The 24,651-nt window shown below is 40.1% G+C and overlaps 1 protein-coding gene across 1 annotated transcript in view; it reads right to left on the bottom strand.

Annotated features, from left to right (window-relative positions):
• Positions 1 to 24,651, bottom strand: part of LOC122939367 (collagen alpha-6(VI) chain-like) — a 245,052-nt gene that overhangs the window by 136,888 nt on the left and 83,513 nt on the right. The window contains exons 6-13 of the mRNA XM_044295433.1: positions 22,099 to 22,695; positions 20,555 to 21,175; positions 18,329 to 18,889; positions 16,600 to 17,157; positions 15,001 to 15,576; positions 13,488 to 14,069; positions 6,143 to 6,492; positions 4,399 to 4,477 (exon numbers count right to left, since the gene is read on the bottom strand). Of these exons, the coding sequence (XP_044151368.1) occupies positions 4,399 to 4,477; positions 6,143 to 6,492; positions 13,488 to 14,069; positions 15,001 to 15,576; positions 16,600 to 17,157; positions 18,329 to 18,889; positions 20,555 to 21,175; positions 22,099 to 22,695 (3,924 nt within the window). The remainder of the gene's footprint in view (positions 1 to 4,398; positions 4,478 to 6,142; positions 6,493 to 13,487; positions 14,070 to 15,000; positions 15,577 to 16,599; positions 17,158 to 18,328; positions 18,890 to 20,554; positions 21,176 to 22,098; positions 22,696 to 24,651) is intronic.

The following is a 24,651-nucleotide window of genomic DNA, read 5'->3' as shown; positions in this document are numbered from 1 at the left end:
GGTTAAATGCACTTGGTGACAGGCGCAGCTTGCCCCTGATTTTGTATATGGCCAAAAAATGAACAGACTATTGCTGGTTAAATGCACTTGGTGTGACAGCTTCACCCTGATGTAGGCTTTAGCCAAAAAACAACCACACCATTGAGGGTTAAATGCACTTGGTGACAGGCGCAGCTTGCCCCTGATTTTGTATATGGCCAAAAAATGAACAGACTATTGCTGGTTAAATGCACTTGGTGTGACAGCTTCACCCTGATGTAGGCTTTAGCCAAAAAACAACCACACCATTGAGGGTTAAATGCACTTGGTGACAGGCGCAGCTTGCCCCTGATTTTGTATATGGCCAAAAAATGAACAGACTATTGCTGGTTAAATGCACTTGGTGTGACAGCTTCACCCTGATGTAGGCTTTAGCCAAAAAACAACCACACCATTGAGGGTTAAATGCACTTGGTGACAGGCGCAGCTTGCCCCTGATTTTGTATATGGCCAAAAAATGAACAGACTATTGCTGGTTAAATGCACTTGGTGTGACAGCTTCACCCTGATGTAGGCTTTAGCCAAAAAACAACCACACCATTGAGGGTTAAATGCACTTGGTCGCAGCTTGTGCTGGCGCACCACAAGACACAAAATGGCCGCCGATCACCCCAGAAAAATGAGACTGACAAACGGTCTGTGCAGCCTAAAAACAGTGAGCAATTGAGGATCAGCAGCTCAATGATCCACAGCTGCAGATCGATCAGTTAATCAAGTCCTTTGGAGGAGTTAATCTGCCTAATCTCGCCCTACTGTCGCAGCCGCAACCTCTCCCTACGCTAATCAGAGCAGAGTGACGGGCGGCGCTATGTGACTCCAGCTTAAATAGAGGCTGGGTCACATGGTGCTCTGGCCAATCACAGCCATGCCAATAGTAGGCATGGCTGTGATGGCCTCTTGGGGCAAGTAGTATGACGCTTGTTGATTGGCTGCTTTGCAGCCTTTCAAAAAGCGCCAAGAAAGCGTCACAAAAGCGCGAAGAAAGCGACGAACACCGAACCCGAACCCGGACTTTTACGAAAATGTCCGGGTTCGGGTCCGTGTCACGGACACCCCAAAATTCGGTACGAACCCGAACTATACAGTTCGAGTTCGCTCATCCCTACAAATGAGGCACCAGGTGCAACAGGGGTGCTGCTGTTACACCTAGAGGCTGAGCTCTGTCTGCAACTACCACACCTTCTTCTCCTCGAGGCTCATTTGCATATATTAAAACTTAATTTTTCTCAGCAATGCAGGTACATATAAACATGTGACCAACACAGATGCCTTCAGCTGCCAAGCGCACATGCAACAGGTCAGCCAGTTTCATATATACAAATCTGCTGAAAGATGCCTCAATAAATTAAGTGTACAGTCATGGCCAAAAGTTTTGAGAATTACATAAATATAGAAAGTTTGAAAAGTTGCTGCTTAAGTTTTTATAATAGCAATTTTCATATACTCCAGAATGTTATGAAGACTGAGTGATCAGATGAATTGCATAGTCCTTCTTTGCCATGAAAATTAACTTAATCTCAAAAAAACCTTTCCACTGCATTTCATTGCTGTCATCAAAGGACCTGCTGAGATCATTTCAGTAATCGTCTTGTTAACTCAGGTGAGAATGTTGACGAGCACAAGGCTGGAGATCATTATGTCAGGCTGATTGGGTTAAAATGGCAGACTTGACCTGTTAAAAGGAGGGTGATGCTTGAAATCATTGTTCTTCCATTGTTAACCATGGTGACCTCCAAAGAAACGCGTGCAGCCATCATTGCGTTGCATAAGAATGGCTTCACAGGCAAGGATATTGTGGCTACTAAGATTACACCTCAATCAACAATTAATAGGATCATCAAGAACTTCAAGGAAAGAGGTTCAATTTTTGTTAAGAAGGCTTCAGGGTGTCCAAGAAAGTCCAGCAAGCACCAGGATCGTCTCCTAAAGAGGATTCAGCTGCGGGATCGGAGTGCCACCAGTGCAGAGCTTGCTCAGGAATGACAGCAGGCAGGTGTGAGCGCATCTGCACGCACAGTGAGGCGAAGACTTTTGGAAGATGACCTGGTGTCAAGAAGGGCACCAAAGAAGCCACTTCTCTCCAAAAAAAACATCAGGGACAGATTGATCTTTTTCAGAAAATATGGTGAATGGACTGCTGAGGACTGGGGCAAAGTCATATTCTCCGATGAAGCCTCTTTCCGATTGTTTTGGGCATCAGGAAAAAGGCTTGTCCAGAGAAGAAAAGGTGAGCGCTACCATCAGTCCTGTGTCATGCCAACAGTAAAGCATCCTGAGACCATTCATGTGTGGGGTTGCTTCTCATCCAAGGGAGTGGGCTCACTCACAATTTTGCCCAAAAACACAGCCAAGAATAAAGAATGGTACCAAAACATCCTCCAACAGCAACTTCTTCCAACAATTCAACAACAGTTTGGTGAAAAACAATGAATTTTCCAGCACGATGGAGCACCGTGCCATAAGGCAAAAGTGATAACTAAGTGGCTTGGGGACCAAAGCGTTGACATTTTGGGTCCATGGCCTGGAAACTCCCCAGATCTTAATCCCATTGAGAACTTGTGGTCAATCCTCAAGAGGCAGGTGGACAAACAAAAACCAACTAATTATGACAAACTCCAAGAAGTGATTATGAAAGAATGGGTTGCTATCAGTCAGGAATTGGCCCAGAAGTTGATTGAGAGCATGCCCAGTCGAATTGCAGAGATCCTGAAAAAGAAGGGCCAACACTGCAAATACTGACTCTTTGCATAAATGTCATGCAATTGTCGATAAAATCCTTTGAAACGTATGAAGTGCGTGTAATTATATTTCACTACATCACAGAAACAACTGAAACAAAGATCTAAAAGGAGTTTAGCAGCAAACTTTGTGAAAACTAATATTTGTGTCATTCTCAAAACTTTTGGCCACGACTGTATATTATGCCATTGAAATGCATTGGTTCTAGTGACGAGCGGCATAGGCAATATTTGTTTTTGCGATATTTCACGATATTTCATGAATTTTTTCATAAAATCGTAATAAATTCACGAATTATAAAATTTGTGATCTCCAGTCATTATTTTCGCAATTGCATAGATTGGCACTAATGATGAACTATTTTTTTTGCGCAATACATGCAACTTCACATTTTATCAGGTCTGAGTAGATATTACTGATTGGTGCACTAAGTATTGTTGTAACATCACAGCACTATGTCTGCAGCATGTATGCATGGACAGCAGAGAAACAGTAATTCCTATCACACTACCTAACACCCTGCACTGGAACCTATCAGCTACACTATATTACTATCAAACCTACACTGACTATCTCCCACTAACTATCTGTATATATATATATATATATATATATATATATATATATTAGCTAACTATGTAATGTAATTGGATAAGGAATAGGTTCCAGATAAAAGCACAGAGCACAGCAATGCCACTGCTCTCTCTCTCTCTCTCTCTCTCTCTCTCTCTCTCTCAGAACTGCAAAAAACAGCAGAAAATGGCTGCTGGGGAGCTTTTTATATATAGTAAAGGGGTAGACAACTTTCCTATTGGTTGCTAGGGATGTTGCTAAGCTCTGACAAATATATTGCAGCCTTCTCATCGTCCCACAAGCAAGAAGGGAGGTTACTGATGGAAATAAAAGTCTAGAATATTTGCGATTACGAATATATAGCACTATATTCTACATCTTCGCGAATTCAAAGTGCTGATATTCGCGATAAAAATTCACGATTAGGATATTCGCAAGCAACACTAATTGGTTCTATTGCTATCCAAGTGGCAATAATTTAAAAAATAGATGCCACTCAGAAATAAAAAAAATCGGTCATGTGCAAGGCGCTTACGACAATCTATTGGTAAATCTGCCATTTCAGCTCAGTACAGAGAAAAGGACTCTATATTTTTAATAAAGACGAAATTGAAAAAATTATTTTTAGCTCATAATAAGTACAATGCAGTAATAAAAAGGTCCCCAAAGGAGTACATAGCCTTTAAGAACAAGGACAGAGAAGCGTTTACGTAGTGTGCTTTCTCTCCTCGCTGCATGACACAGACTCAATAGAAAACCTATGTACTTGTCTCAAGTCTGTCTCCTGCAGCAAGGAGAAAGAACACGTTATGTCAGCTCTTCTCTCTCCTTGTTTCAGTGATCGGTGGGATCATAACCTTTGATATGTCGCTATGACTAATATCTAAAGTTTTTTGAGAGCTCAGTGACACTTCGAATCCTGCTCAGTAGAGTAAGTTTGTAATGTCTGGTAATGAGATAAAGCGCTCTTCTGATTCTAAATCTGATTCTCTATTTTGAGTGTAACATACAGGCACAATATTCAAAGCCAGTTATACTTTTGCAAACCTTTTCTACGGAGGGATTCAGATGTCAACTTGAGTGTCTCCACAGTATCATCCAAGCCATCAGTGAAAATGATGATAACCTAGACATAAACACAGTAATGCTTAACATAAAGGCTTAAATAAGTTTTATTCACATGGTAACTTATTAAAAAGATATTGCACTTTCAGCAGATAAATGTTATACATTTTCCAGTATACTCTGTAGGAATTCCGATTTCAACATCTCAGGGTACTTTCACACTTGCGTTTTTCTTTTCTGGGTTCTATGCCGGAAAATAACTGATCAGGTATATCCCCATGCATTCTGAATGGATAGTAATCCGTTCAGGATGCATCAGGATGTCTTCCGTTCAGTCATTTTGACTCCGGCCAAAAAAACGTAAGACTTGTCTGAATGCCGGATTCGGCTTTTTTTTCCATAGGAATGTATTAATGCCAGATTCGGCATTCAAAATACCGGAATGTCGGATTCGTCCTTCTGGTCTGCGCATGCGCTGACTGAAAAAAAGGTGATAAAAAATAAATGCTGGATCAGTTTTGCCTGATAACACCGGAATGACGGATCCAGAATTTTAATGCATTTTTCTGACTGATAAGGCATTTTTAAGACTGATCAGGATCCTGATCAGTCTTACAAATGCCATCAGTTGGCATACGTTTTGCCGGATCTAGCAGACAGCTCCGGGGTCGGAACTGCTTGCCGGATCTCTCTGCCGCAAGTGTGAAAGTAGCCTTAGTTTGCTGTCATTTAGTAGGAATCATTGTTGTTTTTTCAGGTGGCTAAAAATCTGTCCAAGGTCACTTGGCTCATTACAGTTATGTTGCTGCTATCGGTTTTTCATCTTGTAAGGAGCTTTCCATTGTATTTCCATCATATGAGATGTAAAATGTCAAGAAATAAGTAACATTAAAATGCTTCAAGGGGTTACATCACTTCAGCAAGTGGCATTTATCATGTAGAGAAAGTTAATACAAGCCACTTATTAATGTATTGTGATCGTCCATATTGCCTCCTTCGCTGGCTGGATTCATTTTTCCATCACATTATACACTGCTCATTTCCATCAATATCAGATTGGCGGAAGTCCCACACCTGGCACCCCCGATGACATTCAGCTGTACTTGGAGATGGTGCGCGCAGTGCGCATGTGCCATCTCCCTTCTCTCTTCCTGCTCACCGCTGTATGTCTATGGGACAGGAAGTGAGACCGCACATGCACACTGCGTGCCCTGTCTCCCTGTACAGCTGATTGACGGGGTGCCGGGTGTCGGACCCCCTCCGATCTGATATCGACGACCTATCCTGAGAATAGGTCAGCAATATTAAAAAGCCCGGACAACCGCTTTAAACAGTTGCAAAGATGCCCAATATAGAGCCTACCACTCATTTTGTCTATGGTCCCGTAAACCTGCAGATGTGTCTTTCCTTACCTTTCCTTTTCAAAACAAGATTTTGTGGTATTATGTCAGAAGATGTCTATGCTATTTGTGCCTATGTGCAGCCACCTCAAGGGTTCTGCTAGCATGTCACAGTATTGTATTGAATTTCTTTAAGGACATTGAAATCTTTAACCAAATTAGAGCTGAGGTAAAAATGAATACAGCTGAACCTCCTGTGCTGGGCTGGGTTTCTCAATGTCTGACATGGTGCTTTTACATGTATACATAGTTTCTTTGTGTCTCCTCAGCATAAAATATAAAGATTACGTTTGATAGAAAATGTCTTTATATAATAGTTTTCTCACCTTTGCTCTCTGTGTAGACAGTGTCCTAAATTTTGTCCAAAGTGCTTCAAGAGATCTAACATTTAAAAATGTATCCACAGATGCCTGTGCATTTATGAATTTCCTGAGGATGTCTTCATTATAGTTTTCAAAGTCAGAATCAAAATAAAATGAGCCATCGAGACTTGGAACTGCAAAGCTGAAGGTAACGTTTAACTGCGATCCAGAGGCGCAGCTGAGGTTGCCCAAGGTTGACACATGTTTCATCAGTTCAGGGAGGTAGCGATTCAGTTTCTGTTGGAGCTGAGAAGCAGTAGATGGTCTAGCTCTTCTGGAATAGTCAACAGCTACTGTAATATCAATGCGGCAATCTGCGGTAAGAAGTAAATGAAATCAGGGTCTTTACAGGCAATATTTAAAGTATTCTATTGCAGTATGATTGTACATGGAATGGTTTTAGGTGGCCATACGGTTGCCCAATTTTTTATAATTACATTACAACCATAATACCTGGAAAGCCCCTTTAAAGTGGTTGTCTCACTTCAGCAAATGGCCTTTATCGTATAGAGAAAGTTAATACAAGGCACTTATTAATGTATTGTGATTGTCCATATTGCCTCCTCTGCTGGCTGGATTCATTTTTCCATCACATAATACCCTACTCGTTTCCATGGTTTGCAACCACCTTGCAATTCTTTAGTGGTGGTCATGCTTGTACATTATAGGAAAAAGCGCTGACCTATTTGGTGGTCAGGCCCATGGAACGCACATAGGCTTGTGCTTTTTTCTGTAGTCTGCAAGCACGACCACCACTAATGAATTGCAGGGTGGCCATAACCATGGAAATGAGAAGTGTATATTGTGATGGAAAAAGGAGTCCAGCCAGCAAAGTAACCTTAATGGATAATCACAATATATTAGGAAGTGCCTTGTAATAACTTTGTCTACATGATAAATGCCATTTGCTGAAGTGACACGACCCCTTTAAGGCGGTAAAAGTACAACATATCCAGCTACACAACGATTTAAATGTAACAGATAACGATGAAAGTTCAAAAGAGCTGTGCATATCTGTTATATTATGCCTAAACAGCTTCTGTGTATAGACCTAATGGATTTGACAAATAGTTTCACAGTTTTTTAATGTTTACATTGGCTGACATTAGAAAAAATAATGGCAGCATGACGAAAGATATGACAAAAAAGTTGATTATTTGAGTACTGTGCTTATTAAGTTTTTACTTCTGAATTTTCTTCTTATTCTTTATCCTCAATAGTGCTCTGGCTCCATCTAGTGTACTTCTGAATAATGCAGGTATACTGCTTATGGGCTACAACACTGAAGTAAAAAATATTCTATTGTCTTTATTTTTAGCACGTTTAAATGCAACTGATGACTTTTATGTACTGTGTGCATCAAATGGGATCAATAATAAGCAATGTTTTTTTTAAACATTGATTATTTTTGCAGTTAGACCTAGTAATACAATAAAAAATCACTCAAAATGAACTTATCCATTTGTTTACTACCAATTAAAATGTCATTACATTTAAAAAGCCAAGTAATATGTGAATTATTTTGATATATAGCATGTACATATAGCATTGGCTTTCTTGCAACAAATCCATTCTGTCTTGGGATTTTGTTTTTACTACTATTATGTAGTACATCCAGCAGTTATGAGGACTTGTCATTTCTTCTGCACAATTGTTCATACAGCTGCTAGTTAGGCATGCATAATCCATATAAACACCATTGATCACCCCAGTGGGTGGTTCATATCTAGTCAAAGAATAGCTTTGCAATATTCTTGGAATAATAGTAAACTAATAAGCAAGGCAGTAACCCACATGAGGCATAAGTCAATTTTTCTTATTTTTTAAACAAACTTTTTAATCTTTTGATCAACAACCCATCTCCATTCATCTAGTAACCAAAACTTGGCATTTTATTACACAAAAGAAAGCCAGGGTCAGACATTTAGTCTGACAATTTCCTGCCTGCTTCAGTGCTCCAATAAGCCGAGTAAGGGCAGAAGCTATGCTTTAGCTTTGGAGCAGCTACTGGTATCAGAAGTGTAGTGGCGCCTGTGTAGTCACTGCTCCGAAGCCAAATAAGAACTTTTGCCCTTGCTCAGCTAAATGGAGCAGTGGCATATGCAGGAATTTGTCACGACTGGGCAAAATGTCTGGCCTTGTCAATCTTACGGCAGGTGGAAACTTCTTCACCTGAGAGAAAAGCTCGCAACAAATGAAGAAGTCTTGCTGATGAATCAATTTGTTAGAAATAGAATCAATTCAATCATCTCTAATACAGGCCCCTTTTAAAGCAATCTTTGTAAGAAACCCCTTCTATATTGGTGCAGAAATATTCTCCTCTAGGCCTAGGGGATCCCCTTGTTACCAGGGGTGTTGCTAGGGTCTGAAAACATCTGGGCCACAAGCCCATTGTGTTGAAATGCACATTAAAGGGATGCTTAACCCCTTCAAGACACAGCCTTATTTCACCTTAAGGACCAGGTCATTTTTTGCAAATCTGACCAGTGTCACTTTAAGTGCTGATAACTTTAAAACGCTTTGACTTATCCAGGCTGTTCTGAGATTGTTTTTTCGTCACATATTGTACTTCATGACACTGGAAAAATTAAGTCCCAAAATTATTTTTTTTTGGATAAAAAAATACCAAATTTACCCCAAATTTGGAAAAATTAGCAAATTTCAAAGTTTCAGTTTCTTTACTTCTGTAATACATAGTAATACCCCCAAAAATTGTGATGACTTTACATTCCCCATATGTGTACTTCATGTTTGAATTATTTTGGGAATGATATTTTATTTTTTGGGGATGTTACAAGGCTTAGAAGTTTAGAAGCAAATCTTGAAATTTTTCAGAAATCCAATTTTTAGGGACCACTACAGGTCTGAAGTCACTTTGCGAGGCTTACATAATAGAAACCACCCAAAAATGACCCTATTCTATAAACTACACCCCTCAAGGTATTCAAAACTGATTTTACAAACTTCGTTAACCCTTTAGGTGTTGCACAAGAGTTATTGGCAAATGGGGATGAAATTTGAGAATTTCATTTTTTTGCCTAATTTTCCATTTTAACCCATTTTTTCCACTAACAAAGCAAGGGTTAACAGCCAAACAAGACTCTATCTTTATTGCCCTGACTCTGCCGTTTACAGAAACACCCCATATGTGGCCGTAAACTACTGTACGGCCACACAGCGGGGCGTAGAGTGAAAGGTGCGCCGTATGGTTTTTGGAAGCCAGATTTTGCTGGACAGTTTTTTTGACACCATGTCCCATTTGAAGCTCCCCTGATGCACCCCTAGAGTAGAAACTCCATAAAAGTGACCCCATCTAAGAAACTACACCCCTCAAGGTATTCAAAACTGATTTTACAAACTTCATTAACCCTTTAGGTGTTGCACAAGAGTTATTGGCAAATGGGGATGAAATTTGAGAATTTCATTTTTTTGCCTAATTTTCCATTTTAACCCATTTTTTCCACTAACAAAGCAAGGGTTAACAGCCAAACAAGACTGTATCTTTATTGCCCTGACTCTGCCGTTTACAGAAACACCCCATATGTGGCCGTAAACTACTGTACGGCCACACAGCGGGGCGTAGAGTGAAAGGTGCGCCGTATGGTTTTTGGAAGCCAGATTTTGCTGGACAGTTTTTTTGACACCATGTCCCATTTGAAGCTCCCCTGATGCACCCCTAGAGTAGAAACTCCATAAAAGTGACCCCATCTAAGAAACTACACCCCTCAAGGTATTCAAAACTGATTTTACAAACTTCATTAACCCTTTAGGTGTTGCACAAGAGTTATTGGCAAATGGGGATGAAATTTGAGAATTTCATTTTTTTGCCTAATTTTCCATTTTAACCCATTTTTTCCACTAACAAAGCAAGGGTTAACAGCCAAACAAGACTGTATCTTTATTGCCCTGACTCTGCCGTTTACAGAAACACCCCATATGTGGCCGTAAACTACTGTACGGCCACACAGCGGGGCGTAGAGTGAAAGGTGCGCCGTATGGTTTTTGGAAGCCAGATTTTGCTGGACAGTTTTTTTGACACCATGTCCCATTTGAAGCTCCCCTGATGCACCCCTAGAGTAGAAACTCCATAAAAGTGACCCCATCTAAGAAACTACACCCCTCAAGGTATTCAAAACTGATTTTATAAACTTTGTTAACCCTTTAGGTGTTGCACAAGAGTTATTGGCAAATGGGGATGAAATTTGAGAATTTCATTTTTTTGCCTAATTTTACATTTTAACCCATTTTTTCCACTAACAAAGCAAGGGTTAACAGCCAAACAAGACTGTATCTTTATTGCCCTGACTCTGCTGTTTACAGAAACGCCCCATATGTGGCCGTAAACTACTGTGCGGCCACACAGCGGGGCGTAGAGTGAAAGGTGCGCCATATGGTTTTTTGAAGCCAGATTTTGCTGGACAGTTTTTTGACACCATGTCCCATTTGAAGCCCCCCTGATGCACTCCTAGAGTAGAAACTCCCAAAAAGTTACCCCATTTTAGAAACTACAGGATAGGGTGGCAGTTTTGTTGGTACTAGTTTAGGGTACATATGATTTTTGGTTGCTCTATATTACACTTTTTGTGCGGCAAGGTAACAAGAAATAGCTTTTTTGGCATAGTTTTTTTTTATTGTTATTTACAACATTTATCTGACAGATTAGATCATGTGGTAATTTTATAGAGCAGGTTGTCACGGACGCGGCGGTACCTAATATGTATACATTTTTTTTTATTTATGTAAGTTTTACACAATGATTTCATTTTTAAAACAAAAATTTTTTGGGGTTTCTCCATAGTCTAAGAGCCATAGTTTTTACAGTTTTGGGGCGATTATCTAAAGTAGGGTCTCATTTTTTGCGAGATGAGATGACGGTTTTATTGGCACTATGTTGGGGTGCATATGACTTTTTGATCGCTTGCTATTACACTTTTTGTGACGTAAGATGACAAAAAATTGCTTTTTCTACACCGTTTTTATTTTTATTTTTTTACGGTGGTCACCTGAGGGGTTAGGTCATGTGATATTTTTATATAGCCGGTCCATACGGACACGGCAATACCTAATATGTATACTTTTTTTTATTTATATAAGTTTTACACAATGATTTCATTTTTGAAACAAAAAAAAATTATGTTTTAGTGTTTCCATAGTCTAAGAGCCATAGTTTTTTCAGTTTTTGGGCGATTATCTTAAGTAGGGTCTCATTTTTTGCGGGATGAGATGACGGTTTGATTGTTACAATTTTGGAGTACATGCAACTTTTTTGATCACTTTTATTACCTTTTTTGGGGAAGTAAGGTGGGCAAAATTTAAATTTCATCATAGTTTTTTATTTTTTATTTATATGGCGTTCATCGTTCGGGAAAAGTAACATGACCATTTTATAGATCAGGTCGTTACGGACGCGGCGATACCAAACATGTGTAGGGAATTTTATTTTTCTCATGTTTAATCAGTGATAAATGTGTTTTTTGATTTTTACTTTTTATTCACTTTTTTCACTTTTTTTTTTTACCTAGACCCACTTGGTTCTTGAAGATCCAGTGGGTCTGATGTCTGTATAATACAGTACAGTACAATATATATTGCACTGTACTATATTTTACTTACACTGAACAGATCTATGCTTTCAGCATAGATCTGTTCAGCACCATGGACAGCAGGACGCCTGAGAAGGCGTCCTGTTGCCATGGGAACCTTCCCCGTCTGCTCAGTTATGGTCAGAACTGCGCAGACGGGGAAGGGTAAGGACGGGGCTCTGGGGGGGCTGTCTGGGGGCTCTCTCCCTCTCCATCGGGGGGCTGCAAAGGTACAGCAGCCCTCCGATGGGAGAGGGAGGGAGCTCCCTGAGCTGTTAACCTTTTCCATACCCTATGGAAAGGGTTAAACGTCTGACATCGCATCACCGATGTCAGCCGTTTATACCAGGGTGCCAGCAATGTGCTGGCACCCTGGTATAACCCACTAGACGCCAACCATTATTATAATGGGAGGTGGGCGTGGGATCGCGATCCCGCCTGCCGCACCGCCCGCCTCCCGCAACTGCCCACAAACCGCCCCCCTACACCCCGCCACATAAATGAATTCAGGGGTGCAGGGGGGTTAAAAAAAATGAATTCAGGGGTGCAGGGATCAGAAACTACATAAAGCGATCGCCGATAGGGGGGTGCCGAAACTACCCGATCGCCGATACGGAGGGTCACAGGACCCCCCTCGGCATTGAGCCTGAGTGCCTGGCTGTGTGTAACAGCCGGCACTCAGCGCTGTCACCATGTCTGCAGACATGGTGACAGTTAAATGCGATGAGGAGTATACTAGTCATGGAGCGCTAAGTAGCAGTGCTCCATGACTAGTATACATGTGATAGGTACAGTAGATTGTCACACTCTCCTTCTCTGATCGCTTCCCTGACAGGAATGGGGACGATCAGAGAAGGAGAGGCACACAGTCCCTCCCTAACCCCCCCTTACCTGCCCCGATGCGCTGCAATTGGTCCCTCTGCAGTATTGGACCAATCACAGCGATCGTGGGCGGGTCAGGGGTCTAATACAACTCCTTCCGGCTTCTCTGGTTGCCTAGCAACCCCAGCACACCGGCTTCACTGAATCTTCAGCGCTTCGGTCCCTGCGCTGACAGTGAAAGCCGATCACGTACATGCACGTGGGGATGCGGCGAGGCACCAAATTCCCCCACGTACATGTACGTGATGTTGCGTGAAGGGGTTAAAGGAGTGTTCTGGTTTACACAAATAAAGTGCATTACTGCCGACTGCAGTCATTATGTAATACAACATTCGGTAACTTTTCATTATCTGTTATGTTTAATTTCCTCACCACTGTAGAAATCTTTACTTGGGCCCTTTATTATTTATGGGAGTGGACCCTGGGCAACCCCACAGATCATACCCCCACCCCCCTTGTACTTGTTCAGCTGATCCACTACTTGCGGGGTGCGTGGGCATGAGTTCAGTCACTTAGGTGCGCAATCCTATCCTGCGGCGCATGATCCCGCGAGACCTGTGACCTCCCACCGGAGGACAGGATTGCGCACCGAAGTGACTGAACTCATGCCCGTGCAGCCTGCAAGTAGCGGATTAGTGGACAAAATACACGGGGGTGGGGGGATGATCTGTGGTGGGTTTCCAAGGTCCAATCAAGATTAAAGGGTCCTGAAATAGCCACATAAAATAAAAAAAATGCTACCAGCATAACATTCGGGCCACTGAACAAAGCATCTGGGACTCAAGCCCCTAATGTTTTGACCTAACCCTGCCCCTGCTTGTTACAATATAAATGTAACCACTTACCTAATCTTGGTTCATCCCGTGGTTCACAGAGTTCCCTTACAATTTGTCCTCTGATTGAGTCCAGCACTCCATAATTTTCCACTAAAAACACATTAGATGGGGTTCCTGCAATCTGAACAAGCTCAAAACTATTTGCTGGTATTATGCCAATTCCAATTGAGAAGATTGTTACACCACTGCTTCTCAGCTCAGCAGCCTCTTCATACACTTTATCATGCGAATCTCCATCTGTCATGACTATTAAGTATTGATGGACATTTTGGTTTTTCCGGCTTCCATTGAGAGGATCAAAAAACTGTTTGACGAATTTCAGGGCTGTTCCAGTATAGGTATTCTTTTTTAGTTGGACAATGTTGTCTATGTTTAGTTTCATGGCTGAGCTGGAGAAATGTTCATTCAGGAAGAATTCCTTCTGAGGGTAATCGCTGTACTGGGCCACACCAATATGAACGGCGTTCTGTGCAACAGTGAAACTATCTATTATTTTTTTTATAAAAGATTTTGAAATGTCAAAGTCACTGGGGTTTATGCTTGCTGATCCATCAATGAGGAACACAATATCGATCTGTTCATGGGCACAGTCTGAAAATAAATAAAAACATAAGCATTGCATTTGTATCTTATTTGAAAAGAAAATAACTTTAGAGGAGGATCTGACACCTGGGACCCCAGCCGATTAGATGTTAAAGAGAACACTGTGCTCTGGTAAGAGCTGTGGCCTCTTCCTAGGTTGGTGATATCACATTTATTGCACTTTGCAAGGAAACAGCTGATCAGCAGGTGTGCTAGGTGTCGGACCCCCACTGATCAGATATTGAAGACCTACCCTGAGGATGAATCATTAAAATTAATCACCCAGAAAACCTCTTTAATTTGTAAGTGTGATGAGCCATCTAAGCTGCAATCAGATTTGCACTGGCTAAACTGAGGGGAAAAGTCCAAGGGATCTCCTGTTTTTAACCCTTTAACCCTGGATAACCCTTTGAGGTACCAGGACTTTAAATACAGTATTGATGACCAATCCTTGGAATAGGTTATCATAATCACTTTGGCAGGGATCTGCCGATAATCTATCCTAGAGTACTGGAATACCATTTAGTATTTGAGAGTGATTTGGGGCCCTATGACAATATACAGTCTTCATGGCAGATTAAGGTTTTATATTCATACTTTTTAAATATAAATAGTCTTTGCTTTTTGTGTTATTAGGGCTATTAGGACAAAAATAGCAATAATATCAAATTTGAGCCTCAATAATGTGCAACCACACAGAGCAGCTACTTAAACAGATCCCAATGATTGCCAATATTATTGCTACATTTCATAGTTTGACATTTTTGTATAGAAATATTTCACTTTTTGTATGCAGTGTGCCCCTCACCCAGTCCAAAGTAAGCGTGCTTCTTAATAAATCTGCGCCATGATCTGCAGAAGGTACTTAATTTTCAATAATTCATATGGATTTAGCTGCATATAATGGTAACCGCAAAATATAGAATAAATGCTTACTTACCTTTTGTAGACTTATCACAAACCACCTCTGTTATGTTCCCATGCAAACCTTCCAGTGAATTATAATCCTGTACATGGAACCATCTATCTGGCTGACCAGCAATCTTTTCAAGCTCTTCCTTTTTGGCAGAACCAACTCCAACAGCAAATATCGTAATTCCATTGTTCCTCAAAGCCTGAGGTACGGTATCTAATTTGGCTTTATCTTGAGGACTGGTTGCTCCATCAGTGATGAGAATGATAATATCATTAACATTTGGACGACCTCCATAAGTTGGATCAAATCTACCTTGAGTGTACTCCAAAGCAGTGGCGGTGTATGTCAGTCCCCTCATGCGTTTGATATCATATATAGCTTTCCTTACATCAGCTTTAGAAGAGTAAGCATTTAAAGAGAATTGTTCTTCTGGTGTTGTACTATATGTCACCACACCAAACTGGACGTAATCCTTTCCAACCACAGAGTCATTTACCACAGCCTCCATAAACTGCTGCATGATTTTAAACTGTGACACGGTTATACTGATTGAGGCATCTACCAAAAATATGATGTCAGCAACTTCAGTCTTTTTACAAGCTGCAATAAAGAATGAACATAAAATACTTAGGGATATCATTAATCTTAATTCTTCTTGTAAGCCACTCTCTAGTCATCTTTCACAACTAATCCTATACTTGCTTTTCTACTTTATATAATCTACCTTTTATTCTTTAAAGAAGTTGTCTCATCAAGATAATCCCATAGTAGGGGTGCCACATTTTGGGTTCCCACACCTTTCTTAGTAAGACCCAGATCATCCATTTATTGCTCCAGCTCTGCAGGAGAAAAGCATGACTGGCAATAGTCTCCCTTAGATATAACAGCTAACCAGGGTGACATTTTTGAAGAGCAGACTGATGGTCCTAGTGTTTAAACCTGCACCATAGTGTACATATAGCATAGGCTTAGGATGATTGCACAAATGTTGGGTGCCAGGCTATCACAGACTGAAGTGAATGGCAGCAGCACTGCAGTTCTTGTGTAGTTCCAGAGCTAAGTTTCACAGGAGCTACTCTGAAACAGTGGATCGTTAGAAGAGTAAGGCCATCAATATTAAAATCCTTCACAAATGGTTTAATGAGCACATTGTATATTGGTTCGGATGGTCATGTGACTGTTAACCTTCCCACTTCATTTTTATCTGCTTATCTCTTTAACTCTATTTACATAATGCTCATTTTATTTACTTATATGCCCAAACATTCTAAAGGTCCCTTTAAAGAGACCCAATAAGCAGGCAATTATCAGGAATGAACATGAACAGCTTGAAATGGCTGAAAATGACCACTCAGCCAATTATTAGCGGTTACCTCAGGGAGTGATTGCCCAAGTGAGTATTCAAGTCCTTTGTGTCAAGCTGGGACCAGTAAGTAAGACAGTGAGAACCCTGGCACCATCAGAATGGCAATGGCTGTGGATTTGTTATTATTGTTAACAATTTTTTTTTTTTTAACCCATTCTGCCCCCATAAAAAATAATAATTTTGGAACAACCCTTTTAAAACCCAAATTTGATGGTATGCACACCTTTATGACCTCAAAATAAAAGAATAAAACTCACGGTCTTTAGGATTGCAGATCTCAAAAATGATGATATTGTTTAGGAAAAGAAGAGCATCAAAATTGTCCTCAAAGTAAACTCGATCTTGCTGTCCAGCAATCTCCTGAAGCTGTGTGTTGTTCGCATTGAGTACCCCTATAGCATAAATATCAACACCATACTTCCTTATAGCAGCAGCAGGTTGTGCAACTTCATCTTGAGACTCTCCATCTGTGATTATTATAAGATATTGCTTTATGTTTGGTCTTCCTCCTTTTTCAGCACTGAAGTATGGTAATGCATCTTGTAAAGCGGCTCCAGTCATTGTTCCTTGCTGCATCTGCTGGATACCAGATATGGCAGCTTGTAGGTCATCTTTATGGCTATACCTATTAAGTGGAAACTCCTCTTTTGTTTCTGAACTAAACTGGATTAAACCAACTTGGACTTTGTTGAGACCAATGTCCGCTTCTCTCACAAATGAATTCATGAATTCTTTCATTTTTTTAAAATCAGGAGCATCAATACTGAGGGAACTATCAATCAGAAATAGAATATCTGCTTTCAGGTCTTTGCATGCTGCAGGTCAAAGAAAAGAATATGTAAGCTCCAAATAAGTATATAATGCTGCATTCTAAATAGATACATATGTACAGACAGACAAACAGCCAAATAGATAGAAGTGTATAGCATATAGAAATCACAAAATACTTTATTGATTTATGATTATTTATGATGTGTAATGTGTGCTGACACTATTGTATTGCTTGAAAAAGGCTCAACATCAGAGCTGAAATGTTCTATCAGTATGGGTGAATAAAGTTGTATTGCTGGAGTGGTGGCATTTGTTTGTGAATTTGCCATACTGTATATGAGGTTCCTGGATTTGAGGTTCCTGAGACTTGCACCCATCAGTTATTTACCTTATGGAAATTTGATTGATGCAGTACTCTAGACCTGGGGGTATCTGCAAATTATTATTTATTGTTATGTATTCTCATGTTTATGCCTTAACTTCCAGCAACAGGAGGAATGGTTGCCAGTGGTTGGTAGGAACAGGGCTTACCACCCTGTTCCCCCCATCTTGGTAAGAGTGGGCTAGTCCTGTTCCTGCCAGGAGGAATAGTTCCAGATCAGACAGTGAGGATTGCGGTGGCACATGGCAGAGCTCCTACTCCTAGGAACTTTACCTCATTCCCCTGTGAGACCAACACTCCAGAGGGATATTTAGGAACCATATCCAGTTCTCCTGTGAGACCAATACTCTAGAGAGAACATCAAATTTCAGAACACAATCATCAGTTGCAGAAGACAGCAGAGTGATCAGTGAAATTACAGCTTTAGGGATCATGCACATTACCGTGTTTTTTGTTCACATCTGATCTATACAATGTGGTCTTCATTATTAAATGAAAGGCAGCTGTGGGCTAATTGGCCATGCAGTTCCTTACCGCAGCATGGCTGCAACCTGCTCGCAGCACGGCCGCTCCATGTGGTCGTACCCTAAGGCAGAGTGGCCTGGGTAAGCTTGATATATAGTAATTTGTGATAAATTAATTTGGAATTAATTGAATATTTTGACGAACTTCAGCGAAGTTGCCAAATCAAATCTTTCAAAACTTTCCTCATCTCTAGTGTATAGCTTCATTTTTATTTCATTATATTTAGTGGCATTAGGGACATGTCTAAAGAACTTGTACACTCCATTTAAACATGCCAAGACATCCCACTCAGATTCCTGATTACTTACCTTCTGGTGTACATAGATCACGGACCAAATCATTCTTTATCAAGTTCAGGGAGTCAAAATTATCAACAAAGAACGTCTTGTTTTTGCTACCAGCTATGTTTAGCAACTCTTCCTGCACAGCTTCCTTCACACCGATAGCAAAGATATTGATGCCACCACCTCTGATGTCAGCTGCTGCTTCTGTCACCCGGTCTTGAGACTTTCCATCTGTAATGATAATCAAGGACTGGGGAACTTTATGAGCTCGCTCGCTTCGAGCTTTTGTAAAGAGGGCTTTCATTGATGCCAGGGCCTTTCCTGTGTTAGTACCGCCTCCCAATTGATAAATGTTTTGTACTGCTTCAGTCAACCCCCCTTGATTGGTGTACTGACTGGTAGTGAATTCAACCTGTGTAGAATCAGAGTATTGTACAACCCCGAATCGTACTCTGTCTGCACCAATCTGAAACATGCTCATCAATTCGGTCATAAAATGTTTCATGTCATCAAAATCCTCCGGGTAAATACTGCCAGAGCCATCAACAAGAAAGTAAATGTCAGCTTCTTCAGTATCCGTGCAACCTACATAAATGGAAATGAGAGAACATCTGGTTACATCATTAGAAGACACGGCCAGAGAACTGATAACAGATAACTGACAACAAAAATAAAAAAGTTTACTACTGTTACCCTTATTTGTATATCTATACAAACTGATATGAAACTGTGAATATCCCTACCCTCACATTGATAGGTTCTTGATGTATTGATAGGCTCTCTTAAAGTTACAAGATCATATCAATAAAAGAAATTGTTGAGACTTGCCTGCAGATAAAAAGTAATTTTAATATGCAAAAATAAGCTACAAAAGTAACACCTAGTTGCATGACTACAGCAAAGCTTAGTGGTGCTTTCTTTGAACCTAAATGAATTTCCCAGCAAATGGTTTTACAACATGTCCACAGCCACAGATTTATAACAAAGATGTGCACTTTTGTGGCGTGAAAAAGTCACAAACTGCAGATTTGCAACTTTTTCAACTGCACTTGCGCAAATCAGGTGCAGCATCCGGCAGCACTTCTGGTTATCCTAGCCTGGCATATGCTGCAAGGCTACAGTGTAAGATAAATCTGCCCTTATGGATGATAAAAAAATGTTCTCTCAGAATTGGTGCAAGGCCAGCACTCAGACTCCACTGATCTAACTACAGCATATCCTGTAGTGATGTCATAAAAAGTCATTAGTTGAAAAACACTCAAAACTAAAGGTGTTTTCTAAGATTTTTTTGACTGATAATCTCTCTGACACCCCGGACCCCCACTAATCAGCTATTTGAGATGGCACCGGCACTTGCAGTAGTGTCACAGTCTTCTCTCAGCTCACCAAGCAGAGTGATGTACATTGTATAGCAGCTGTGCTTAGTATTGCAGCTCAACCCTATTCACTTCAATGGGGCTGAGCTGCGCCTAGGCCATGTGACTTATGAATGTGTCTTCACATAAGCAGAAGTTCAAGAAGGCCAATTCACTGCTGCATGCTCTGGTGCCTTCTTAAACAGCTGATCTGCGAGGGTCCCGGGTGTTGGATGTCCACCGATTATATATTGATGACCTATCCAGAGGATAGGTCATCAGTTAAAATAAATCTTGGAAAACCTCTTTAACAAAACACCAGTCATATATAAAAGTTCTTTAGTTGTTCTCATTTCTCAATATTTTTTAGAATTATCTTCAGTCATTTCCAGAGGTAAAGCCATCATTACACCTCCTTTAGGGGTTGTCAGTCCAATCTTTCCATCTACACATTAGCACAGCATACAATGGAGCCACTACTACCCTAAAAACTAATTATGTACCCTACTGTCTATTAGACTACTTGTAAGCGGTGCACTCATTTCTGTCCACATCTCACAACAACTGGCTCTTTGGGTTAGAGGGTTTCTGGAGACCCATGGATGACATGATCTATAGCTAGGACCCCTATGTTATTAAATGAGTTGTTTGAATAGGTAGGTTCCATAAACTATTCTTGCAAATTCTTGCAAATGGCCACTCTGTTGTCTGTGTTGGGCCTTGCTTTGTGATAAAATTGCATTCCAAAATTAGGCAACTGAGTTCAATCAATTTTAGAAGTGTTTTTGTACTACAGGAAATGCCCAGTATATGATTTAAGATTTTTATCTAAATACACTCTATTGTATCCTAATGTCTGTGTGTAGTGTTTCAAGTTCAAAAGATCCTTTCTTACCATCTTTCAGAGTTCTTACGAGTGATGACGTGGTAAAGGAGTAACTAATAATTTGATTACAAAGACGTTTCTTCAGCTTAAGCTCAATATTCGGAAGTTGTAAAAAAGACTGCACATTGGTTATGTGCTTTCTTGGTGGATGTGAAGCTATGATCCTCAAATCCTTTTTGTCAGCATTTTGAAAGCCAACTGCAAATATTTCAACGCCTGATCGTCTGAGTTTTGCTGCAGGCTTTCTGAATTCATCAGCTGATTGGCCATTAGTCATGATCACTGCAATTTGCTGTATCCCAAAGTGTGCCCTGCCACCATTTTCCGGAGAGAATAGTTCTTTGCGTAGAAACCTCAGGGCATTTCCAGTGTGTGCTGTTCCTCCTCTATATGGTAGCTTTGTTATATAGTCCAACATTTCATACTTCTCATGAAACGTGTTCAATTTGAACTCCAAATTAGGCTTGTCACTGTACAACACCAAACCCACACGCACATTATTTACGCCAATGTCCAAGGCGTTGATGACTTTATGTAGAAACACTTGTGTCAGGTGAAAGTTCACCTCACCAATGCTGCTAGATTCATCAATCAAGAAAACAATGTCGGCCACAGCAGCACTCGAACAAACTGGATGAAAAAAAAAAAAGATTTTTAAAAGCAGAACTAAGCAACGCTCATTAAAAAAACATTTTTATCTAATCACATAAATTAAATTATCAGCAAATTAACCTGTTAAAGTGTATAAAAAATAAAATAAAATAAAAACTCTTTGCTGACTCTTAACAGCCATCCCTTTTACTCTCTTAAACCGAGCACAATAAGTGTATTGATGTCTTAAAATAAAATATTATGGTTCACTAAACAGTGCTCTAAAAAAGCCTGAAGCCTTAACATAAAAAAACAGGATTTAAATAATTGGTCTGATTGCTCATCGCTTTTATCTGTGAGAGGAGGTATCCAGACAAACTTCCTTAGCTGCCTTAGTGATATACACCCTTGTTGTATTAATGACTATGTTAGGGTGGGTTCACACTAGCATTAGGGATTTTGTTATGGCTTTCCGCTATAACATGGTTATAAAGGAAAATAACGGAATCCATAAGACGGAAGGACGGATTCGTTCTTCTGTCCATAGATTTGTATTATGACTGAATGCAAAACGGAAGACTTTAAAAAGCATTCCGTTTGCTCTCCGTCCTAATAGAAATCTATGAGAATCAAAACGGATCCGTCTAGGTCCCGTTATGCAAGACAGAAAACAAAGTCCTGTCAACAGGACTTAGTTTTCCGCCTTGCATAACGGGACCTGGATGGATCCGTTATGCTTTCCAATAGACTTCTATTAGAACGGAAAGCAAACGGAATGTCTTTTAAAGGCTTCAGTTTTGCATTCTGTCTGGGCATTCCGTTATTTTCCATTATAACCATATTATAATGGAAAGCCATAACGGAATCCCTAACGCTAGTGTGAAGCCACCCTTATATGACCCACTTTTGTTTACCCATATTCCGAGCACCCCATGACCTCCAATAAAATAGTATAAATTTACCTGCTGGCACCACTGTCTTCTCAGAAAACTGCAGCATTTCCTGTGTTACAATAATATTGATTACATCTTGTTGGACATTCCTTTGCCCCTGCAAATTTTTTAATCTGAAAATAAATGGATTGGTTGCAATTTGAAATAATTCTTCTGTGTCTGAATTGTGAATGCTAATTGAGATGGTGGAGACACCAATTGTCTTCAGTTCATCAGCATAAGTAATCACCAGATCTTCAGATTTTGCTGATGTAATGATCACTGCAAACTGAGGTATGCCTTGATTAATTCGACTACCAGCCTCTTCAACAAAGAAAATTGTACGCAAGTAATCCAAGGCTCTTACTGTGTTCAGTGGACCACCTCTAAAAGCAATGTTTTTTATATGATCCAATACTTGTTGTTTGGTGTCATACGTGTTTAGCAGGAACTCAGTTTGGGCTATCCCACTAAACTGGGCAAGACCAACACGATATTTATTAATGCTGACGTCAAGTTGTCCAATTATCCTTGAAATAAAGAGCTTTATTTCCTGGAAAAGTGCACTTCCGATGCTGGAAGAAGAATCCACAAGGAAAACAACATCTGCATAACGTTTCTTAAAAGCTGAAAAAGATAGAATTATGACATTACATAACAATTATGACATCACACATTACAAGGTTTTACTAAAATATTCATCATTATCTTACCATTATTTGAAATTCTTTCATATATTCTTAGGCTGAACACCATATGCAAAACTATGAGCTTGGGTTGGGTGGGGGGAATTTATTAAGCCGTTCACTCAAGAATTGTGGCTTCAAAAACATCTCAGAATAGGGCTTTGATACTTATTGGGTGTATCTGTTCGAATATTTTGAGACATTTTGCATTTTTGCAATACTCATTCCAGTTTTGAAAAGGGATGGCAAATGGAGGTTTGCCTGTTGACCTGATTTAAAGGGGTTTTGTAGCTTTCCAGGATGGTCTATCCTGAGTGAGTTGTCCAGCTTTTATTGTGCGAGAGCCAATCGTAATGATTTCCCATTCATGTGGCTATGTGTTACCCAACAAGCACATTTTCTTATGTAGCACAGGCTAAAGAATACCATGACACTATGTGTAGACTGTTCACAGGCTATTATGCTGCCACAACATTTAATGTTACCTTTCAGATTTTTACTGCAGATGCTCTAAAGGCCCTATTACACTGGCAGATTATTGTTAAGATGATTACTAATGAGCATTCGTCTGGCAGTGTAATACTGCCATGGATTACCCAATGTGCAAGCAAATACTTGCTCATCTGTTAATCGGGAACTTTAGTAGTTCGTGCTATGTAATAGATGCTCTGCTGCCAACAAACAATGAGACAGTATAGGGACGAGCGATGCTTTAGCAAGTGATCGTCCGTATACTGAGGAGGAGATCACTGCATGTAACAGCAGAGGTTTCCTCCTCTAGCCAGCAGGCGATTTAGAATTGTCTGCTTTATCTGCCAATGTAATGGGACCTTTCATCTAAGGCCACCTTCACATGGTCAATATTTAGTCAGCATTTAGAGTATTTGCAAGCCAAAACCATTACCACGGACCATAACGCAATTCTATGACGGAGTCCTCTCCTGCATAACGGAAACAGGATGGGTCTGTGGTAACGGAATGCATAACGCAATTCTGCTTTTGCCACCAAACTAAGTGTGAACGAATTTAAAAATAAGAAATTTGCTCATCTCTAGCCAAAACCTTGAGAGGGTCCAAAACACAGAAGAACATATTTTTCCATAATTTTTCCCTGTAAGTTCCACTACTGGTTTTGGCTTACAAATACTCTAAATGCTGACTGAATATTGACCATGTGAAGGTGGCATTAGACGAAAGGCCCTATTAAATTGGCAGATAGAGCAGACGATTCTAAATCGCCTGCTGGCTAGAGGAGGAAACCATAACGCAATTCTGCTTTTATCCCCAAACGAGAGCGTGAACATGAAATTCACTCATCTCTAGTTTTGGCCTACAAAGCCATCTACTTATTTTTAGGAACTTAGGAACTAATGGCGCCATTTACGATTGCATACCATGTAGTGGGAAGTGGAAAAAAACGCAATTCTGACACAGGTTTTTATTTATTTATTTTACTGTACACTATGCAGTAAAATTGACCTGTTATTTTCATTCTCCAGGTCAGTATGGTTACAATGATATTACACTAGTTTTTCTTGCGTTTTAATGCTGAAGAAAAATTAAAACATTTCAGAAAAAAATATATTTTATCACCATATTCTAACCCCTATAACTGTTTTGTATTTATGTGTATGGGACTGTGTGAGGACTAATTTTTGGCAGGGCGATAGGAACTTTTCAGTGATACCAATTTGAAGTGTGTGCGACTTTTTGATCACTTTTTATAAAATATTATTGGGGAGTTGAAGTGACAAAAAATGGCTAATTGACTGTTTTTATTTTCCATTACGCTATTTGCCATATGCTATTAATATTATAATATTTTAATTGGATGGGAATTTTTGTACATGGCGATGCCCATGATGTTTATTTTTTTATTGGTTAAGTATTATTTTTA

This window comes from Bufo gargarizans, chromosome 5 (genome assembly GCF_014858855.1).
Source record: "Bufo gargarizans isolate SCDJY-AF-19 chromosome 5, ASM1485885v1, whole genome shotgun sequence".
Taxonomy (NCBI): Eukaryota; Metazoa; Chordata; class Amphibia; order Anura; family Bufonidae; genus Bufo; species Bufo gargarizans.
This window is presented reverse-complemented; position numbering and strand designations above follow the sequence as displayed.